General features: G+C 47.4%; 1 protein-coding gene and 1 long non-coding RNA gene across 9 annotated transcripts in view; both read right to left on the bottom strand.

Moving 5' to 3' along the window:
* Window positions 1–20,143, bottom strand: part of Man2a1 (mannosidase alpha class 2A member 1) — a 146,372-nt gene extending 126,229 nt beyond the window's left edge. The window contains exon 1 of the mRNA XM_051190883.1: window positions 19,826–20,143. Coding sequence (XP_051046840.1) covers window positions 19,826–19,960 — 135 coding nt within the window. The 5' untranslated portion in view covers window positions 19,961–20,143. The remainder of the gene's footprint in view (window positions 1–19,825) is intronic.
* Window positions 11,724–12,755, bottom strand: LOC127226755 (uncharacterized). 8 transcript variants are annotated; one of them, XR_007834921.1, is made up of 6 exons: window positions 12,707–12,755; window positions 12,325–12,362; window positions 12,249–12,288; window positions 12,117–12,138; window positions 11,966–12,005; window positions 11,726–11,788 (listed from the first exon to the last, which is right to left on the bottom strand). It is a non-coding gene; the product is annotated as an uncharacterized LOC127226755 (long non-coding RNA). The 8 variants fall into 8 exon arrangements; XR_007834918.1 differs by lacking the exon at window positions 12,117–12,138 and having other exon boundaries at window positions 11,966–12,007; XR_007834916.1 differs by lacking the exons at window positions 12,117–12,138; window positions 12,249–12,288 and having other exon boundaries at window positions 11,724–11,748; window positions 11,966–12,007.
* Window positions 20,144–21,364: the final 1,221 nt, after the last annotated feature.

Here is a 21,364-nt window from a genome sequence, read left to right as displayed (position 1 = left end):
TCCAGCAATGGGGTGGGGTCGGGGGGCAGGGTAACAGAATTACAGTTACTGAGACTGTAGCTTTGAACACTATGTGGAAGATTAAGATACCGGGTCCAAGCAACTGAAATGTTTATTCTCAAGTGGAAAAGCTTGCTATGTGATGTCTCAAATAAGATGATCACTCTAAAGCTCTCTCTCTCCTGTTATTGCCCCAAGTCTAACCCCCAAAAGTAAAAGTGTGTAAGAGTCAAACGCATGGCATCTCTGTCCACACCTTCCTAAACACTGTGGGGAGCATATGGAGACCTTGCTTCACACTCTCTCTCATAGCACAACAGACTGGGGCTGCTTCCTGAAATCGCTGTGACTCATCCTGCTGAGTTCCAGCATTGAAAACAAACAACCCTCCAACCACGACTTCTCACCACAGAGGCCACAGTCAAGCAAGTTCCCATCCCGTGCGGAACTGGAACTTCAGATTTGTCTCTTACATCTCCCTAACACGAAGCTTTAGTGTACTCTCAGAGCTTTTTATTTGTGGGTATCAGATTTTAATACATCCTTCTAGAGCTATCTGTGCCGGGAGGTAGGTTGCTTTGGACCCATGGACACAGCCAAGCTGCCTGTAGTTCACCATGCTCAGTGAGAAAGAAAAGAAGAATAGGAAAAGCTTTTGCTATGAGGTTTGCCCCCAAACCTGTGTATTATTCAATATAAACATTACCAGAGATGTTTCATGAAGAGGGAGCCAACAGACATTACAGAGGTCTTTCACTTTCACTGTAACTCTAAAGATACGATTAATGACTGGCGTGCAGGATTCGATATTAAATTAAGTGCATACAGAAAAGGATGGCCTGGGGCTATATTGGCAATCATGGTCTAATGAAAACCATTTTTAAAGTATATTACACACTGGAATCAAGTCTCCCTCCAAACAGCCAAAATCCTTAACATATGCCTCATGAACAAATTCCATACACGAGACTGAGGGGAGGGTCGTGACCATAAAGGGATATACTCAGTTTGTACTGAAGAAATAGAAATGATAGATAATGTTTCGATTATGCTGACAGGTCAACACATACTGATAATATTGAAAATGAGAGTTTTCTGCAGGGCAAGAAAATCACTTGTGAGAAAAGCACACTACCCTTGGATTCGCTAGTCAATTCTACAGGAGGCATCTGCGGTGCTGTGCTACTCTGGAACAGGGAAGAAGGTCATGTGTGATTTTCTCTGCTAGCGGGTGGATGACAGAGAAAGACACAGGGCAGCGCTAATTTAGAGTCGACAACAAGGTAGACCAGTAGACCGGGATCAGTGCCCACTCACTCCTATGAACAAAATCAATGACTGCTGAATGTGAACATACTATGTAATGATCTGCCCCAGGGAGGACACTGGCTGCTGGAGACTAGTCGCCGGGGCCACTCATGCACAGCTGATTGCAAACACCTGGAAAGATGGCTATCTTCCCCTCTACGCACCACCCCAAAGGCCTCATATCCAGAGGCCACCGTCCTCCTAACGTGCACGTCCGTCTCTGTCACCTGCTCCGAGGCTTCCTCTTGGTGCTGCTGCATCAGAGGCCCCATCCAAAGCAACCCATTCCGAGTGGTGCAGCTGCCCTGCCCTCCACTGAACCACACAGTCAGCCAGTCCCGTGACTACGGTACAATAGAGTCTAATTTTTAAATTTTAAATTAATTTATTTTTATGTGTATGGGTCTTTTGACTGAGTGTATGTCTCTAAACCACATGTGTGTAGTGTGCAGAGAGTGGAAGAGGGTATCGGATCCCCCTGGAACTGGAGGTATAGACAGCTGAGTCATCATGTGACTTCCAGGAAAAAAAAAAAAACCTGGGTCCTCTGCAAGAACAGCCAGTGCTCTTAACTGATGAGCCATCTGCCCAGTCTCATTATCCATGCTTTTAAAAGTCAGCCACACCCCTGTGCTTTTGTTAACTACTTGAGATGAGGGATGGGGATGTCATCTAACTGGACTGCAGGATCTTGAAGAGGGATAAAGTACAAGGCCCCCTGCTTCTTCTGTTAAAAGGGGAAATCCAGGCAACACAGCCCTGAAGAGCATCACAGGGATGCCCCTGTGTGCCTAGAAGGCATTTCTGGAGAACCTGGGGCCAGTGGAGTGGGTGGGGAAGATCTGCTCTCAAGTGGACCAGCAACAAGGGCTTCTCCTGGGGCAAAAATGCAGACTGAGCAAACTCTCCATTTGCCTGCTAGACACTCCAGGTTCTTCAGGCCTTTTCTCCCCAGACTCTGCCAGAGTTCAAGCTCTCAGCTTCAATGGGACACCAAGGGCGTCCCCAGGACAGGGCCTGTGGACTTGGAGTTTCTGAGGCTCTGTCATCTGTACATGGATGCGTGGGGCCTGCCTTATGAGCCTCAGCTCACTTCCGGGACCGCTGCATCAGTTCCTGTCCGTCTCACTGAACTGCCCACATAAATTCCCTAGATGCACATACTTCCAGCCTGATGCAAAGCATGCTGGGACCTCATCATCCCCAGGGCACATGCACAGCAGAGCACCCTTCACCCTGGACAGTGCCACCACTAATTCGATTCTTGGTGCAGGGTGCCCTTGGCTTTCTTCCTGTGCCCTACTAATCAGTGTCCTTCGCTGGCTCCTCTCCCTGACCTCCAAATGTCAGTCTCCAGGTTAGCTCCTGAGCCCGTTACCTCCACACTGCATGATCTCATCCACTCTGTCACTTAAATGCCACACTGTACTCAGGTCTCCAAATTTACAGTCTGCTGAGGCCTTTGAAATTCGAGTCCACATATTCAAGAGCCTACTGAATGCTCTATCCAACATCAACCCTACATGGTGAACACACCCTTCTCCCCAACCACTGCCATCCTCACATGTCCAGGAAGTGCTGGTGACCTGGTTCTTCCTCTGACCTCTCAAAGCTGCCACGCCCAGTTCGCCTTTACAGGCTTCTCCTTCCTATTTCCAAATACTTGTTGAAACCAGGAGCCTCTCCCCCGTTAGCCTCCTAACACCCTGTCCACGAGGTGCCAACAATTCTCCACATCAGTTCTGTCTCCCTGTGTACATGTTTACTCATCCACGCCTTGCCCAGATACTGTGCCTGAGGTGATAGCCACTGCCAGTGTCTTGTTGCATTGGAACAAAATTAAGATACCTGTATTCTCCATCACAGTCGAAACACACCGGGGAAGCAATGCTTTCTCCCACTAAGCTTTTCCCTAATTGTAGCCAAGCTCCAAGCCAGCCCCTTCTCACCGACACTCAGTACCTTCAGGCATTTTTTTCTTTATACAATGCTTCCAGAATACACCTCTAGCCTACTCAGTGGCTCCATTGAAATAGTTTTCTGTGCATTATTCTTTCTCGACCTGGATTCCCTTCTCCACAGCATTACCACAATTACCCAGTGTACACACACACACACACACACACACACACACACACACACACACGGCCCCCTCTTTCCCACTAAGTGGGCAGCTGTTTTGCTCCCCATTCGGGGTGTCTGACACCACGCCTGACTCGCATCTCAGTTGTGCATTACAAGGGAAAACCAAGGAAATGACCAAAGGCGGCTGCCCCTCATGCTCTAGGACCAGAAAGTATTTAGCACATAATTCATAGTCTCCCTCTATGCAAGACATTAATGATCTTTTATGAAAAAAATTAATCTTCATTGTATCAGAAAATAAATTTAAAAAGAAAGAAAGAAGTATCCGGATAGAGAGCTGGCTCAACAATTAAGAATGTGTGCTGCTCTTCCAGAGGACCTGGGGTTCAATTCCCAGCTCACGATTGTCTGTGATCCCAGCTCCAAGGGGGTTCCAGCACCTCCAGCCTCTGTGGGAGTCTGCATCTGTGGATGTCTACATCTGTGATGTCTGCATCTGTGATGTCTGCATTTGCATGACTGCACATGCACATACATACAAATGCATGCACACATATATGACTGCACATGCACACACACACATGAAAATAATGAAGCATTTTTTAAAGGAATGGAAACATCTACATTAATAGTGTGGTCTTTACGGTCCAGTTGGAAGTGAGCCTGACCAAGGGCCAGCTGCGGAGTTGGTAGCCATGACCTCATGAGCAGGGAAACATTGTGTGGCTCCCTTCAAAGAGCAAAGACTCTGGGTCTGTACAGTTCAGCCACAGTTCTTCAGCATTCCCTTCAACTCTGGTAACTGGTTGTCATATACTCTGGAGAATACAGAGAAGACGAGGGGTAACTCAAAACAAGGCTTTGTCCCTTCGTGGTGACAGATTTTGCACTTAAGTTAAGTTTCTAGTTAGGATAACTTTAGAAGAAATGATTGCATGTTATACACTAACATAATGATCTGACCCTACTAATCAATCCCATCCTTCGTCTTTACCTCTTTCTTTTCTAATGATGTTGGAATCTGCATATCACAACATTGCATCTGACAGTTTAAAGAGACAGCTCAGCACTAAAGAGCACAGGGACCAGAATTCAGTTCCCAACACCCACATCCTGAAACTCCAGGAGGTTACTGCAAGAGTCTGTCATTGAATGTGCCCATAATGTAACAGCAAATATGGCTGTCTTTTTCTAAACATGTCCCCATCAGATAAAGCGGAAACAGTGAAGCAAGCTGGTCACAGTTCAGATCACCTGGCCCAATCTTAGCACTTGCTATCTGTGTGACCTTGAGGCGGGGACAAGGTGAACGCACAGATGCTAACTCCCATTGCTTGAAATGATTGTGTCAGGACTGGGAATAGCAGCCACCGAGCACTCCAGAAGGCATGATGATACCCACGGTAGGGTTTCAAAACATCACTCTGAAGGGTACGTTAGACACCTGCAAAAATAGTGTGCATCCTGATTATAGCGAGCTAAAGTGACATGTGAACTCTGGCGTCACCACCTAGTGGCACTGAAATCTGATCAAGTCACAAAACCTTCCCATGCTTCACTTTCCCCACTGAGAACAGGGCCAGTGAAAATCTAAACCAAGACACTTGCTGAAGAGTAGTTAATGTGTGCAAATATATTTAAATGGTGCTTGCTAAGGGAAATAGAAAAGTGCTTATTCGAAGACGTCCATGTTCCAAGCCCAGAAGCTAGATTATGGGATGTATGTGATGAAAGGGGCTTTGCTGATAAAATTTAAGATGGTGAGATTGTCCTAGAAAGTCCAGAGACGGTCCACATGTGCCTCCGCTCCAGGAGATGAAGAAATAAATACTGGGTCAGCCTTTATTAGTAAAAACAATTTCTAGGGGGACAGGAGAGAGAGACAGATCAACAGTTAAGAAAGAGTGCTTGCCGCTCATACAGAGGACCTAGATCCAGTCCCAGCTCCCAGTACCCACATGATGCCTCAGAACTGGGATCTCCACCCTCTTCTGGCCTCCGCAGGCTCCTGCACACACATGGTGCACATAAACTCAGGCAAGCACATACATGTATACATAAAAATAATAAATATTTTTGTTACTTTCCAAGAAAAAAAACATCAATGTAGTCATTTTGAACAGTGTTTTGAAATTGAGGAATCCGAAATGTATGCAAGCTACTCTGAATTTCTAAAGGGGCACGTACAGTTCAGTAAGGACCTCAGTTTGCCCAAGTAGAGGAATAGGGAAGGAGGCAGCAGGAGGGAGGTCAAACTGTGGGAGCAGTAAGGACGAAAACTGGTCTCGGTGTTTTACTGGGTCTATGACGGTGTCACTAAAGAAAACCCGGATGCTAGGACGGAAAACGGATGCACCCTGAAGCCAGGGGGTCTCTGTGTGGTGCTCACAGTGTGCACGGGAGCCTAGAGCTGAGAAGTCAAGGATGAATTCACAGCAGCCAGCATGAACAGGGACTTTGAGCACTGAGAACAAGTGGTATTGCCTGGAGATCACGCACAGGCCCACTTTTTATAACAGGAAATGGCTTAGCGGGCAGTTCTCACACATCCTCAATTAAGAACCACTGCATTCAAGCTAAATATAGGAACTGCACCTTAGTCCAGGAGGGTCTGTCTTCCCAGCACGATTGGTGTCATGGTTACTGAGCAGTATCAAGCCAGTAGTCAACACTACTTTGCCTATCCCAAAAAACACTACAAGCCAATGGGATCCCAGGCACTCCCCAGGGTTTCTTATCATGACAAGTAACCCTTCAAATGCCAGCTTGACCCTTGAGAACACACAGTGCTGAGGCTGAAGAGAGAAAGAGTAGCGTCAGTCAACAAGCATCTTTACCCACTGATACGGCCCTGATGTGTTTACATTCGCATACTTAGCATTCTGAGATAATCTGTGAAGAGTGGATCGACCTATCTACTAGTCACCGGAGAAGTTGCACGTATGCCCACATGGTCACATGGTACATTTTGGGTGGCAACAGTTCCCAAATAACGCAGCTCTGTTGGTGGATACCACCCCGTCAAGCGTGGCTGGTCTGTTCTGCCTATCTCTTTATCCACAAGATGTATATTATGATGTATATTTATACTCAACTCACTCTCCAAAGATGAAGGGCCTATACTGTATCTTAGAATCTGCTGGCAAAAATAAATAAATAAATAAATAAATAAATAAAGAATCTGTCAACATAGAAATTTTGAGAAAACACAATTTCAATGTAAGAAGAGAATAAATAGAATGGGGGAGTCAATCAAGCCTTATCCGGTTAAAATAAATGCAACTGGCATGCCTGAGGCCATTGCTCATTCAGAAATGGTGTAGGAAAGCCTGGGGAAATGGGGTCATTAAGTGGATTATCAGCCTCCCCTACAATCTTACTTATGGGAATCATTGCCCGAATAGGTCCCTTCGGGTATTCAGACAGCTCCATCTCTAGTCAGATGAACTCTGGATTTACTAGGAGCACCGAAGACTCTAAAGTGTTACAGCATTTCTCCATATTCCTTATTGTATACACAATAAGTTGAACCAACTGGCCATGTGCAAAGTGAGACAGTGAGCAACAGCAGGCATGACATAGTCATGAACACCATAGTGGGCTGGACTAAGCTCATGGCTAAGGACATGTACTGCTTACTCAGAGGGCCTAAGTTCAGTTCCCAGCACCGTGTCCAGCAGTTCACACCATGAAACTTCAGCTCCTCCAGGGCATCGAATGCTCTCTTCTCCAATCTGTAAGCGTCTAAACTCAACAAACACACATATTTAATTAAAAACAGGAAATCTTTTTGGAAAAGGACAGTAACAAATTTCTAAGAGCACCATCAGCTGCAAAGTCACATTCAGGAGGTGAGCTTCTTGAGTCTCACATCTTATTTTTCTCAATGGTTACCGGTTAGATTGTCTTGCCCTAAGAGTCCCAAGTACTAATTTGCTTTTCAAGTCTTGTACTCTTTGGCCCTGCAAATTTTCAAAAGATGGCTGTGGGCCAAGAGCAATTCTTCGTTCTGCCACTTGTCGCTCAGCCAAACAAGAACAGCTCTCTGTGAAGCACAGGCCGTTTGGAGGGTGTTTTCAGCAGGACGACTGGCCTCCAGACCAAGCTGGGCCATCCTGCCGGAGCCACTGCCTTTTGACTCTGTGACTCTCTCTCTCTTCATCCTCACCTCCCACAGCCATACACACAAAACAGCCCGTGTTCTGTCTTACAACCTAGAAGAAATATTAACCTGGTCCCACCAAGAGTGATAAAGATGAACAGTGTCTTTGCCGGCCTGCCGCTGAGAAGCATCTCTGAAATGCCTCCCCCGATGTCCTTTTCGTGGGTCTGTTCATCCCTGTGCCAGCTCCTAACAAACTGAGCATGAGCTGCTTTGTTTTCCTAAGTCTGCTGCAGGATAGTCTTCAAGTAAGAAGTTCAGATCTTGGCTATGAGAAACGTGCTTGGCTCAAGGCTACCCTGACCGGGCACGGTCCCAGAGTGAGCTCATTCTTCCTCAGCCCTGATGGCTCCTCAGTCAAAAATCTCCTTCCTTGATCTCTCAGCCCACTTGGCTATTTCCATTAATGTCCACTCCATCATAAACAAAACTGAACTTGGCTTCGCAAACTAGCTTGTCTTTGCAAACACTGTAACTCGTCTCCAAACCCCAAGAAGGGAAAGTCAAAGGAAAACATGTGACTCTGTAGAACCATCCATCACTGCCCTTTACCTGTGGGCTAGAAAGTCTTGGAACTCCCCTCACAAAGTATCTGTATATTTATTTTTTCTCCTTTTTGATTGTAGCCAATTCAATACTGGAACAAAGATTTACTGCCTTATGTCTGTTACATTACCTCATGCTGATTCTCAGCTGCCTTCCTGTTTCTGAGTCTTCCTACACACTGCTACCAGAATAATCTAGATTGAATATTCTCTTCACTCCCTTCCAGGTCTAAAATGTTCACAAAATGGATCTTCTAATACTGCTCCTCTCAAGCAGCTGCCTGGTACACGGAGTAACTCTGAGAAGATTGCCACCTCCTAACTCCCAACTCTAGCCTCACTCCAGGCAAATCACTGTTTCATTACAAACTACTCTTGTTTGCTTGCTTGCTTGCTTTGTTCCATTTTGTTGTTGTTGTTGTTCTTGAGACAGGGTCTCTATGCAGCCCTGACTGTCCTGGAACTCATGTGTAGACCAGGCTGGCCTTGAACTGGGAGAATCTGTCTGCCTTTGACTCTGGAGTGCTGGGAATCAAAGGTGTGAGCCACCACGCCTAGCCCCAAACTACCTTTAAAGCACCAAAGGACTTATCTAGACAAGTCACTCTCCGCCCCTCCCGAAGCTCGGGACTGCAGAGGTATTGAAAATCTGTTCTTCACACTAGCACAGAACCTACCCCCTGCCAAGTCCAATTGCAAATACTCAACTTCTTCCTCCTGTTAAGTCCAACAAACTAGGCCATCATCAGAACACAGCTGTGTCTCTGAGTTCCCTTTGAAGCCTCTGCCTTAAGAGACAAGAACATGGACGAGACAACTTCAGCCACGCCCAATCCACAGTCCAACAACCTACACAGATCCCAGCATAGCTAGAAGAAATGAAGCCCAACATTTGTAGATGTCTACATCATGTCATGATGTCATGAAAACCCCTAGACTGTTGTTTTATTCTTCACTCCTGTGTCTTCAGAAGGAGCAACAGTTATGTAGGGTACATAACCTGTGCACTGTATATTTCCATACACTGGTAAGTTTAGCATTTCTGGAATATTTAACATCTGCCCAATATCATTCTTATCTCATTAACTCCTAAGGAAGAAGTGAGTGGCAATTAGCTATCTGTTTCACATACAATAGTTACATTTCCCAAAATAACTTCAGCATTCTAAGTGGGAACCATACCTAGTACGTTCATCAAAATCTCTGTGAGATCTATCATCCTGCTAAGTTCAAAAACCTATGCCTGTGACAGCCCATCAGAAAAGCCAATATACAACATCTTAGAATGCATGCCTATCCAGTCGTGTATTGGCAAGGACTGGGCATGGTGCCGAGGTTTAATCACCCAGTGCCCATATCTGAAAGATCAAAGACTAAATTAAGTAGCCTAAGGACCCTTTCTACTTTCAAGCTCTATATCCATTTTTTTTTTTTTTTATGCATGACTTATTTGGGATGCCAATGGCTGTTTTAAAAAAAACAATGTTTTACTCCGAAACAGCAAATTGTAGACTTTTTTCCCCTAAGACAGACAATGACTCTGAAGATGATCCGGTCTTGAGCATCCATCCTTGAGTGATTGACCCACAGTTCAGGTTCCTGTCATCAGGACAAAATGTTACCACAAGGCTGCCACCCATGGGCAGCCAGTTGACATGCCAGCATGTCAACTGGTGGTGTCATTAGTTCAAGACTTGCTTAAGCAGTCATATTGTTGGGATTTCACAGGTGGAGCTTTCCTGTCGTGTCTAAAAGATTGCATTCTCTTACAATTTTTTCACAGCTTCTTCTACAATGTTCCCTGAGTCTTGGGCATAGGCATTACTAATGTATCAACCCTATGACCAGTTGTTCTCTGCGTCTTGACCAGCTGTGGTTTTCTCTAAACAGTCTCCATCTAGTTCAGAAAGAAGCTTCCTTGATGAACATTGAGAACTACAGGTACCTGTGAATGTAAGACATACATACAAACGACACTAAACAGATGCAGCAGACTGCATTTATATATTTACACACACACGCACACACACACACACACACACACACACACACACACACCAGTAATATTTGAAGAAAAAGAGGCCATGAATTTGAGAGCAAGTTGGAGGCATGTGGATGATTGAAGCCGGGGAAACAATGTAATTATATTTTAATTTTAAAAGTTGTTTTAAGAAAAGAATGTAAACTCCCATTTAAATATTTTGTAAGCAAACAAAACGCTTTTAAATCACACAAAAGATAATAATAGAAGACCTTAGAGGGGATGCAGCCAAGGATGCAGAGCCTAAGTGCCCGGCCTGAAGGGAACGAAGAAGGGCAGTGCTAGTCTGGAGAAAGGTGGTAGTGTCGCAGTCAGAGCCACAGGAACTGTAAACAACAACCTGAAAGGGCAAAGCGTCTTTCTTTCCATCCCATCAGACCTTAAGGGCCCAGAGTATTGATACTTGCTGAATCGTAAAACCACTTCTAACAAAACCAGATGCAAGAGACAGAATCCAATGATTTCCATTTCCACAGTCGGTACTATAAAGGGAAAATAAGTTTGAACTACATACAGGAAACAAAACCTACAGTCCAGATGTGGAAGAGCTACAAAGTGCATGGCTTTTAATGGCTGGGATATAGGCAATGAGAACCCAGAGGCCCAGAGGCCAAATGGAATGTATTTAAGAAGGCGCTATGGCCCTTCTTTCCCTATGATGCCAAATTACCTGACACAGTGAACCACGCTATGCTACCTCAGTGTTTATTGTGTCTAAATATTCTGATGTATTGGGATTGGTAAATAGAAATCATACACATTTACCAGGTAGAACATGTTGCTTTGAAATGCCTATCCCTTTTGGAACACTCAGTCAAGTTCACGTATGTATCGCGTCTCAAAATTAACCCCTCTGTGATCAGAGCCCTTGGAATCTACTCTCAACAGTTTTGAAGACTACGGTACATTGTTATTATGCATAGCTACCATATTATACAATAAACCTCTGAGGCTTATTTCTCTACTGGAAATTCTGTATCCTTTGTTTATTGGTTTTCAACCTTTGTAGCCAATAGGCAGAGCATGTAAGACATGAAGTCCTGGAATGAAATGCAAATGACTTCAAGTTTATAGGTGATTAAAAAATAAATCTCATGACTCAAGGGATATGGAGAATGAAAAAAAGGAAAGAAAGAAACAAATAGAAGAAAAACACACCACCTTCTTCCTCAGATAGGTGGGGAGTAGAGAACTCATACCTAACGGTGATAGACCAGGAAGGCACATGGAATTATATCCTCCTAAATTATTACAGGTATCGAGCAGAAGGATTAAGTACCAAACTAACTTTTATGAGGAGGAGAGAAGAATCCCTGTCTTTATGAAAGGAAACAGTAGCCCAAGATGAAACAGCAGTGCTTGTCATAGTGTGCCTGTGTTAGAAAGAGAGCCCCAGTGGAGTGAGGATGCATCTGCAGGACGGAGAAACACTCAGTTGGCTGGCAGAGAAGATTTCAGTTGTCCATGCACACTTCTTCCATGTCCATGCACACCTCTCTCTGTCCATGGGCACCTCTCTGTCCATGCACACCTCTCTCTGTCCACACACACCTCTCTGTCCATGCACACCTCTCTGTCCATGCACACCTCTCTCTGTCCACGCACACCTCTCTCTGTCCATGCACACCTCTCTCTGTCCACACACACCTCTCTCTGTCCATGCACACCTCTCTCTGTCCACACACACCTCTCACTATCCATGCACACCTCTCTCTGTCCATGCACACCTCTCTCTGTCCACACACACCTCTCTGTCCACGCACACCCTCTCTGTCCATGCACACCTCTCTCTGTCCATGCACACCTCTCTCTGTCCATGCACACCTCTCTCTGTCCACGCACACCTCTCTCTGTCCACGCACACCTCTCTGTCCACACACACCTCTCTGTCCATGCACACCTCTCTGTCCATGCACACCCTCTCTGTCCATGCACACCTCTCTGTCCATGCACACCTCTCTCTGTCCATGCACACCTCTCTCTGTCCACGCACACCTCTCTGTCCATGCACACCTCTCTGTCCATGCACACCTCTCTGTCCATGCACACCTCTCTCTGTCCACTCACACCTCTCTGTCCACACACACCTCTCTCTGTCCATGCACACCTCTCTGTCCACACACACCTCTCTCTGTCCACGCACACCTCTCTGTCCATGCACACCTCTCTCTGTCCACACACACCTCTCTGTCCACACACACCTCTCTCTGTCCACGCACACCTCTCTGTCCACACACACCTCTCTCTGTCCATGCACACCTCTCTCTGTCCACGCACACCTCTCTGTCCATGCACACCTCTCTCTGTCCATGCACACCTCTCTGTCCACACACACCTCTCTCTGTCCATGCACACCTCTCTGTCCATGCACACCTCTCTGTCCATGCACACCTCTCTCTGTCCATGCACACCTCTCTGTCCACGCACACCTCTCTCTGTCCATGCACACCTCTCTCTGTCCATGCACACCTCTCTCTGTCCATGCACACCTCCCTCTGTCCATGCACACCTCTCTGTCCACACACACCTCTCTGTCCATGCACACCTCTCTCTGTTCATGCACACCTCTCTCTGTCCACGCACACCTCTCTCTGTCCATGCACACCTCTCTCTGTCCATGCACACCTCTCTGTCCATGCACATCTCTCTGTCCACGCACACCTCTCTGTTTTGAGAGGTTTTGTTTCTTTTATTTCTATGTGTACCTACACCTTCATAAAAGTTATGAAAACAGATCAGGGCCAAGGCTGCCAGTTCTGAGCCAAGCTGAAGTGGTTCACTAGAAAGACCACAGCATAAGTCTAGCTCAGGACCTGTTTGTTCTTCAGAAAAAAGAATAATGATAATGATAGTGATGATGCTCTTAGACCATAAAACAAAGCCGTTTGAAATACACACAAAGCATACATGGAAAGGGGGAAGAGAACCATAGGAATGACTTAACAGAAGCACCATGCCCATCTGGTTCAGACCAGGAGATGTGTTATGATTCAAAGCTGATGGTCCAATCAATAAAGACACAACTCAGAAGAAAGTATACATACGCTTTAAGAGTGATGAACAGAAAGGCAAGTTACTCTTTAGTTAGCAGAATAGCAGTCCAGATCCTAGGCAATCCTCCAGACCACAGAGAGAATTGTCCTGTCCTGTGTAAATAGTTTGTGAAAGATATCCACTCATGGGGTCTGCTTCAGTATCACCAGCTAACCCAGATTAGGTTCTGTACTCTGGCCATCTGGCACTTACAGCAGCGAAGTCATGGGTTCCATCATGAAGCATGTCTAGACTCATTTTGCTTGGTTCATGGTCCAAAACACTCACGCACTGAGCAAGCAGTCTTCCAGGGGGAAACTTTCAAGTTTTAGGGTCTTGTGGCACAAGTTGTAATCCTAGCTACTCTAGAGGCTAAGACAGAAGAACACAAGTACAAGTACACAGTGAGTTCTAAGCCAGGCTATCCAACACATTAATGCTTTGTCCCAAATAGAAAGACAAAGTGCAGGAAGATGGTGTGGTGATGGGGTGTGGTCCAGCAGGACAATACTCCTAGCATGTGTAAGGCCCAAGGTTCAAGCCCTAGCACACCAGTAAGTGAGTAAGCAAATAGTTAATTAATTTAAAACTTCAGGTGACACACAGGCAGTAATTATGTGTATCACGCATGTCTACCCGATAGCATGGATGGTCCCCAAGGATACCTGGGAACCTATGAGGCATAAACACAGATGTTAAGAAACAAATTTTTACCACTGTTTATTTAACAATCTTATAAGAATGTTACATTCAATGAATTTACTTTTGCCTCCAACAACAGAGAAAAACAGTTTAAACCCGAAATTATCAAATCCTTTTCTGAAAACTATCAGGCAGGAAGTAGTTTAGGTTTTATAGCCCAGAAGGTCCCTGCTTGCCGCTGGACGCTGCTAAGGGATTCACACACAAGTAGCCATGGAGATGCCATGAAATGAAATTAACTACTCAAAAATGGAAGAACTGTTTTTATCTGTGGCCCTACAAAAAGAGGTACTAGGTCAACCTGTTTCACAATGGGCTATCTTAGAGATGAGGACAAAGTCAGGAATTCACTAAGAACTTCCCTAGCCCTTCTTTATGAACACCACTTAGAAGACAAGTTGGAATGCACAGTAGGAGAGACTGTATTCCTCCTCTGCTTTTTCCCGTTCCAAGAAAACTTACAAAATGCAAGACCCAGAAATGTCAGATTGAACAAAACGAAATCTAACCTGAGAAAACTTCAGACTTGCAAATAATACCTGCAAACAATTTTACACCACCTTATCACCAATCAATACAGCTTGCCTTCCCATTCTAAATGGCAGGGAGAATAAACCTGGACTACTGCCAATCTCCAGTGAGCTTGGAATACCACCTAATCGCTCACGCTATGATGTGAGCGGAACGCTTTTATTAGAATGCACTCACCCAATTGGTAAAGACGAAGACATACCATCTGATAACCTTCCCCTTTTTCCTTTAATTTGCATATGAATGTGGTTTATCCTTCTGTTCCTTATGCTTTCTGTAACATATTGCAACTTACTTTCTTAGGTATGTCATGGAATTTTAGGCACACAGAGAAAGAACAGAATATTAGCATCTAGACATGCTACTTATCCTTCAGAGAACTAGACCTAGACCTTTCAATCACTCTTTCCTAAACCACAAATGCCCAGAAAGCAATGTGTACAAAAAAAAAAAAAAAAAAAAAAAAAAAAAAAAAAAGGCCTTTGTCCAGACTGCAGCCAAACAGATTTCCAGTGGGGACAGTTTTCCCCCACCAGAGGCTATTTATAGCTAGAAGATGTCTGGGGACATTTTTTGATTGCTACAAATGGGGGACAAGAAGACAAGGAAACAAGTGGCTGCCGGTAGATACTAGGAAGACAACAGGGTACTGACAGGCAGCCTATGATGCAGAGCTAGCTCAAAGACAAGGAATTGTCAGACCTAAAAACATATCAGCAGCAAAGGGGTTAAAAAAAAAAACCTAGGTTGAAGAAGTGGCAAGGCAGCTGTGCAGATGTGATTCCTATGTCTCAGCATTGGCCTTTTCCTGAGGAAACACTATGTTAGAGTCGGAACTCTAACAGGAAACCCTGATGGGACTTACTATCTGACAGCACCTGAAACACTCTGTCCATTACTCTTACTCAACAGACAGAATGTATTCAAATCAAGGAATTTACCTGTATCCGGAGGTAATCAACACTCACTAAGGACGGGGTATGAGCTCCATTACAGGGCAGGCGATTCTCAAGGTCTGAATATGAACAAGGTTTCAACCATAAAACTAGCAGTATGGCTTAGGAAGGGGAATTGAAACCATTTAAATTCAAACGCTTCCCCCTCGTGATCGATCTATCAACAACTACAGAAAGAAGCAAAGTTCTCTCCTTTACAGACTCCTCTCCATGGTGCTACAGAAACAGAGTAACGAGCTGCTACCACATCAGAAACTGGACCACTAAGAAACAGGTTCCAGAAATACAGCAAACCCTTTATAAGTCAGAAGCCATAGCCCACCTGAGCAGTGACTGGCCTTTGGTTTTCTTACAGAGATTTCTATGGAGATAGAGAAACAAGCAAGGGAAACTGAGGTGCCTGAATGGAAAAAGCTGGAGACCAGGAGGGACCAGCAAGAATGGCCCCTTGGTCTTCTAGGTAAACATTTTAACATCACAAACACCAATAGCAAACGTGGTTAAAACACACAGAAGTGGTTGATTTCATCAGTGTGCTGTCCGTACTGCAGAATTTCCTTAAGGCTTATGAATGACTAGCAGAACAATCCCTTCCCAATAAATAGAACCTTAACACCTGTTATCAAATCACTTCTTCTGGTCTTGATCCAGGAACAATACATGCAAATCAGTTTTAAAAATAAAGCCTTTAGATCAGACACAGCCAGGGCATCTGGTCCAGCTTATTCTCAGAAGCCCAAGTGAGACCTGTGCCCCACCGAGGAGCCCCAGAAGACCACTGACCCTGGGAGGGGATATCCGGCGGTGACCCACTTCAAGATTTAGAAAGTTCTTGAACTTTCTAATCATGGTTGCCATCAAAGTACCATCCTTTCCCAAAAGCTCCTAGGTGTTAACCATCCCATCTCCGGAGACCAGACAGCTGTGTTGTGATCCCTAAACGAGCCCCTGCAACCACAGTTATTGTGGCCAATAAGGTGCCTGGTGGGGTGGGAGAGAACATACACCCCATATATCATACTTTAGACTAAATAATTTATAAAAACTAGAAAACAGCAGCTAGGACATGAAGGTCCTCACACCGACCGCTGTGGGTCCATTTTTATCAACATGTTCCGTGCCGTGCTGAAAACTTACTAGTGTGGTTTTGGTTGCGTGAGGGTGTTCGCTTATATGTAGGTAAGGTTTACATTGCATAGGCTGACCCAGGACACGTATCAGTACCCCTGCCTCAGTTTCCCAAGTGCTAAAAGATGGTACTGGTGTACCATCTTTAAACAGACTTCTGCATATGCATCTAGTTCCAAGGGTTTATTTAAGGCATCACAGTCCCTATCATATGGCTTTCAAATCAGCACTTCAACACATTTCCATTTTCTCGCTTGATAAATGTTATCTGAGCCCAAAGATCAAATCTGGACGTCACCTACACACCTTTCACCATTCCCGAACTTCTACAGAGAAGCTAACATCAGTCCGTATGTCATATGACATAATAAAGACATTCTCTGTTATACCAATCCTGACTCCTTGTTTTAATGCATGAAACTTGTCATTTTCCCTGGGGTACGCAGTAGCATCTATGTTGGAATGGCCAGCCCTTTCAGGGAGATCTAAGATTTCTCCATCCCATCTGCTCACACTCTCAGATCTTACATAAATCATTCTCACACATTAGGTCCCAGCCAACCTCTCTTCAGACTGGGGTTTCGTTTAGCTTTTGATGTTTTGATGTTTTATTTTGGGTTTTTTGATTTTGTTTTGTTTTTTCCTTTACTTTTTTTTTTTTTTTAAGCTGAGATCACTTAATAAACATGAGAATGTAGAAGAATGTAGAAAGCAGGCCACTGGCAGCCACACCCTCTGGCTTTAAAGTAGTTCTCCCCTTGGGAGAACTCTGGGGAAAGCCCTGGGTAGTTTCCCAGAGGCAGGCAGGGCTCTGGGGGGTGGGATGTGGGCGGAGCTGCCATGGGGCGGGGCTGACCAGGTGGCAGTAAACAAAGTTGCAAGAGTAAAAGTCCAAAGAACAGCACAGATTGCTCTCAGCCTAGGATGGTCTTAATACAGTTTGCATGGACCACACACCTTGAAGAAGGTAACACATCAAGTGAAAGAAACTAGAATATTGTTACACAATACCAGACACACATACACTGACAAAATGGGCACTGCTGAAACTCAAGAGTTCACCACCAAAAATCTGCTCAGGAAACAAGCTGCAACAGAGTTTTGCTATGTTTGGTATTGTTGTGCAACTAAAGTTAACCTATAGTTTAGATACAGAAAAGGATTAAAGAACCTACATGTTGGATGCTCTGCTTCGTTGTAATACTGTTTGGCTGTGGTAAGTTAAAAGACCTTCTGGGAAAACATAAATCCAAAGAGGTGGATGTTCCAGCCAAAGAACCACATCCATTATGCCTCGGGAATAAAAGTCACTTTTGGGTGGGGGTACGGGACAAGATCACAAGCTAAGGTGCCACCAGCAAGTTTGTTTCTGTTCAACACTGGTCTGGCAAAAATCAGACTAGAGTTCATTCAGGCAAGACAGCTTGGCGGCTCAGAGACTACACTCTAAGAGCTGCCTGTTCAAGTCCTAGATTTTGTCTGTGTGACCTTGGGCATGATAATGGCTCAGTTCCACACTAACTGAATGGCACTCCAGCTAATGCCAAACACATGATTCTCAGGCTTGCATGGGGGAAGGGGAGGACATTTATGAAGTCTATCCACTGGGAGATTCAGCGGCCCACCAATGCTTTCTACAGTGAAATCCAGATGAGAAAGAGAGGTACCACTCCAAGGCCTCTCTCCCTGTACAGAAGCCACCACTACAGCGCGGGCACTTCCGACGCCCACCACCACCACGACCACCACGGGTCCTACCACTCCAGGCAGGACTTCAACTTCTCAGTGAGCCAGGGGCTCATATAGAAATAGGAGCATTAACTGCTTAAGATTTCTCAGTAACTGAATGAGTCACTCACTGCTTTAGAAACAGAGGGGAATGTCAAGGGTACCAGAGAAGCCCATGCAGATGTTTGCATAAATCATGCTCAAGTGATCACCCAGCCAAAGCCAGAGGATATTATTATGATGTCGCTAAGTAAAAGGGTTCCTTTTTTTTTTTTTTTTTTTCCCCTGTCATGGAGGAAATTCTGGAAATGGGGTTAAGAGGATCACATTAAGTTCAACTCTGAAATTACAGAGACTGTGGAAAAAAGCTCAGAACTCCTGGGCTCTGGCAGCATGGATTTACCTGCTGTTACTCTGTTTACTTCAGCCCTCATCAACAGGCCTGGTGCAAACTCCAAGTTCCAAATTTAAAGGCAGCCAAAAGTGCTTGCTACATGTTTTCTCTATCGAACTATCTAGGGAAAGCAGAAGTTTGGAAACATCTGTCTGCAGCCAGGCTCTGAATTCCACTCTGGACCACTCTGGAGCCTCTGGACCAAAGACAGGGTCCCTAAGTCTTCATTTCAATTTCACAATACTCCGAGTAGAGCATGTACTTCAATTTCAGTTGACTAGCCGTTCACCCTAGCATAGCAGAAGGAACGTCAGTCACTTAAACCGTGACAGAAAAAAAAAAAAAAATTTAAACATCAGCCTTATTCGAATAGGTCATGGATTTCTCTAGTCGATGAGTTGTTAGCTTGTCAATATTTGGATTCTTCGGAGCTCTCCGCACTGCATCTGCTTTCAACAAAATGTGTGCACGTCAACAGCAAAGAGCTATAAAGGCCACTGGCAATCGCTGCGTGGCAACCTTCCCATTGCGTCGATTTGTTTATTTTTAGTAACTTTTCCTGAAAGGCTTGGGTGGGTCGTTTCAACTCCTTTGCCAGTTTGACCACCCCGCAAAGAACTGAGCGCCGCACAGCTTCCAGCAGGGGTATAACACGCGCTTCCAGGCTCTGCTCCAAATCAGTCCTATGTAACAGCTGAAGAATGACGACACTAAAATCAACGCTACTATCCACATCCAAAAGGGCTGCAACAGGAAATAAACTTTTTTCTCTCTTAAGAGACAGTGAAGGGGAACGGGGGCGGGAACAGAAACCTGTTTTTTTAGGTGGGCTGGGGGTCCTGCGCTTGGGCTGTGCGCCGTGGGGTCTGAGCAGCCTCTGGCAGCTTAACCCTGAGCTAGCCGAGGGGGCGACCCACAGCGACACTAGTACCGCGCCGGTTCCCCGCCAGCAGGTGCCGGTGACCACTTCCACAGGCCCGGGTGCGAATGCCGGAACAAGGCCACTCCTGGCCAGCGCGAGGCTGTCACCGAACGACGCCCAGCCAGCACTTTGCGAACTCGGCGGTCCGAGCGCGGCACAGCCTGGACCGGATGAGGGTCAGCCGGGTCGCCGGGTGTGGCCTCACCTTGCCCCGGCCCCGGGAGTCGGCGGGAAGAAGTGAGAGCCCCCAGGCTAGCCCCCCAGCCCCGCGCCCGCTGCCAGGTGCTTACCTGCGGGAAGGAACCCTCCTGGCGCGGGCCGCGAGGGTAATCCAAGTGACCCCTGTCCAGCATCAGGTACAGTGAGAAAATCACTACGCAGAAGATCGCGCTGCCGAACACGGTGAACCGGCGGCTTAACTTCATTTTTCCTCGATAGACTCGGGGCCAGGACGCGGTCCACACACGCCAGAGGCGGAGGACGGGGGACTCCGGCCGGCGGCCGCCGAGGGCTCTCTGCTCCGGGCTGCACACCCTTGGCGCTCTACCGTAGCGCGGGTCCCGGCCGCGCTCCGCACCTCGTCTCCAGAGCCACCACGCGCCCTCGGCCTACGCCCTGGCCCGCTGCCTTCCCCGGGGCTGGCGGCCCCCGCGAGGCGGACTGCTGAGCAGCCAGGAACGGATCTCCACAAACTTGCTCTCCCGCTGGAGACCGACACCCGGCGGGGCGCGCGGAGCCGGCGGAGGAGAGGTCGCTGCCCCGACTTCCTGCCACCGCCGCCACGACTGAGTCGGCAGGAAAAGTTTTCTCGACAAGGGCAGGCGTGTCCCCCGCGCCCAGAGAACGCGCGGGCTCCGCGGCTCCAGGGCCGAGCGTGCAGCGCTGGGAGCGAGGAGCGCGCCGAAGGAGGAACTGGACCTGGACGCGCCGTGCCCCACAACTTAGCGCCGGGACACCCAGGCCCGCCCCCGCCACACCGCCCCCGCGCCCCTGCCGGAGCCCCTTCCCGCCGCCGCTACTGCGGGGGCCCGGCCGGGGTGCACCCTGGGCTCCGGGGCGCTGCGATCCAGGACTTTCCACAGGGTGTGTGTCCGGTCCCCGGCCTCTCCCGGTCCCCGGCCGCCCCTACCTTCCCCCTCCCGGGCCCGAGCTGCACGCGGAGGGCGCAGGGGGCGGGCGGCGCCGGGAGGAGGCAAAGCAGAGCAAGGAGAGGACGGTCCCCGGAGAGGAGCCCGCTCCAGCTGCAGCCGTGAGCACCCCCTCCTTCCCGCCCCGAAAACGCGGAGATGGCGGCGGCGGCCACGCAAGCGAGAGCCGGTCCCCCAGCGCCACTCGGCGCTCCAGTAGCGCCCGCCACGAGCTGGAGGAGACGGCAGCGGCGGCCGTTGGGTCAATAGGCGCCCGGAGCCCTGGAGCTGGGCGGCCGGCTGGCCCCGCCCCCTCCCGACGCGCCGGGATGAGGGGGCGGGCCCCCTGGCGCCCAATCACAGCGCGCCGCCCGCCAGGCCCGCCCAGCGCCTGCCTCACTGGGCCCTGACAGTAGGAAGACCTCCAGAGGCTTCAGTGACAGGGGAGGTGGCTTTGCAGGAATTGAGGCCAGCAGTAGGGTGCTTCCAAGGCCCCAGCAGCCAGCCGGCGTTCCAGAGCGCCTGTGCCTCATTCCCCAAATTCCATCCTCTGCTCGGGTCCTCCGTCCTGGAACACCCAGACCAGCCGTGCCTTGGAAGGGCCGGCGAAGGGCTGTAAGGAAAGGTGGTCAAGGTATCTGAGGATCCTGTCTGGACTCATCTCCTCTTCCTCTTGCTTTCGGCGTCCTCCCGGTGAAGCCT

This window comes from Phodopus roborovskii, unplaced genomic scaffold (genome assembly GCF_943737965.1).
Source record: "Phodopus roborovskii unplaced genomic scaffold, PHOROB, whole genome shotgun sequence".
Classification (NCBI taxonomy): Eukaryota; Metazoa; Chordata; class Mammalia; order Rodentia; family Cricetidae; genus Phodopus; species Phodopus roborovskii.
The sequence above is the reverse complement of the archived record's forward strand: the minus strand, read 5'-3'. Positions and strand labels throughout refer to the sequence as shown.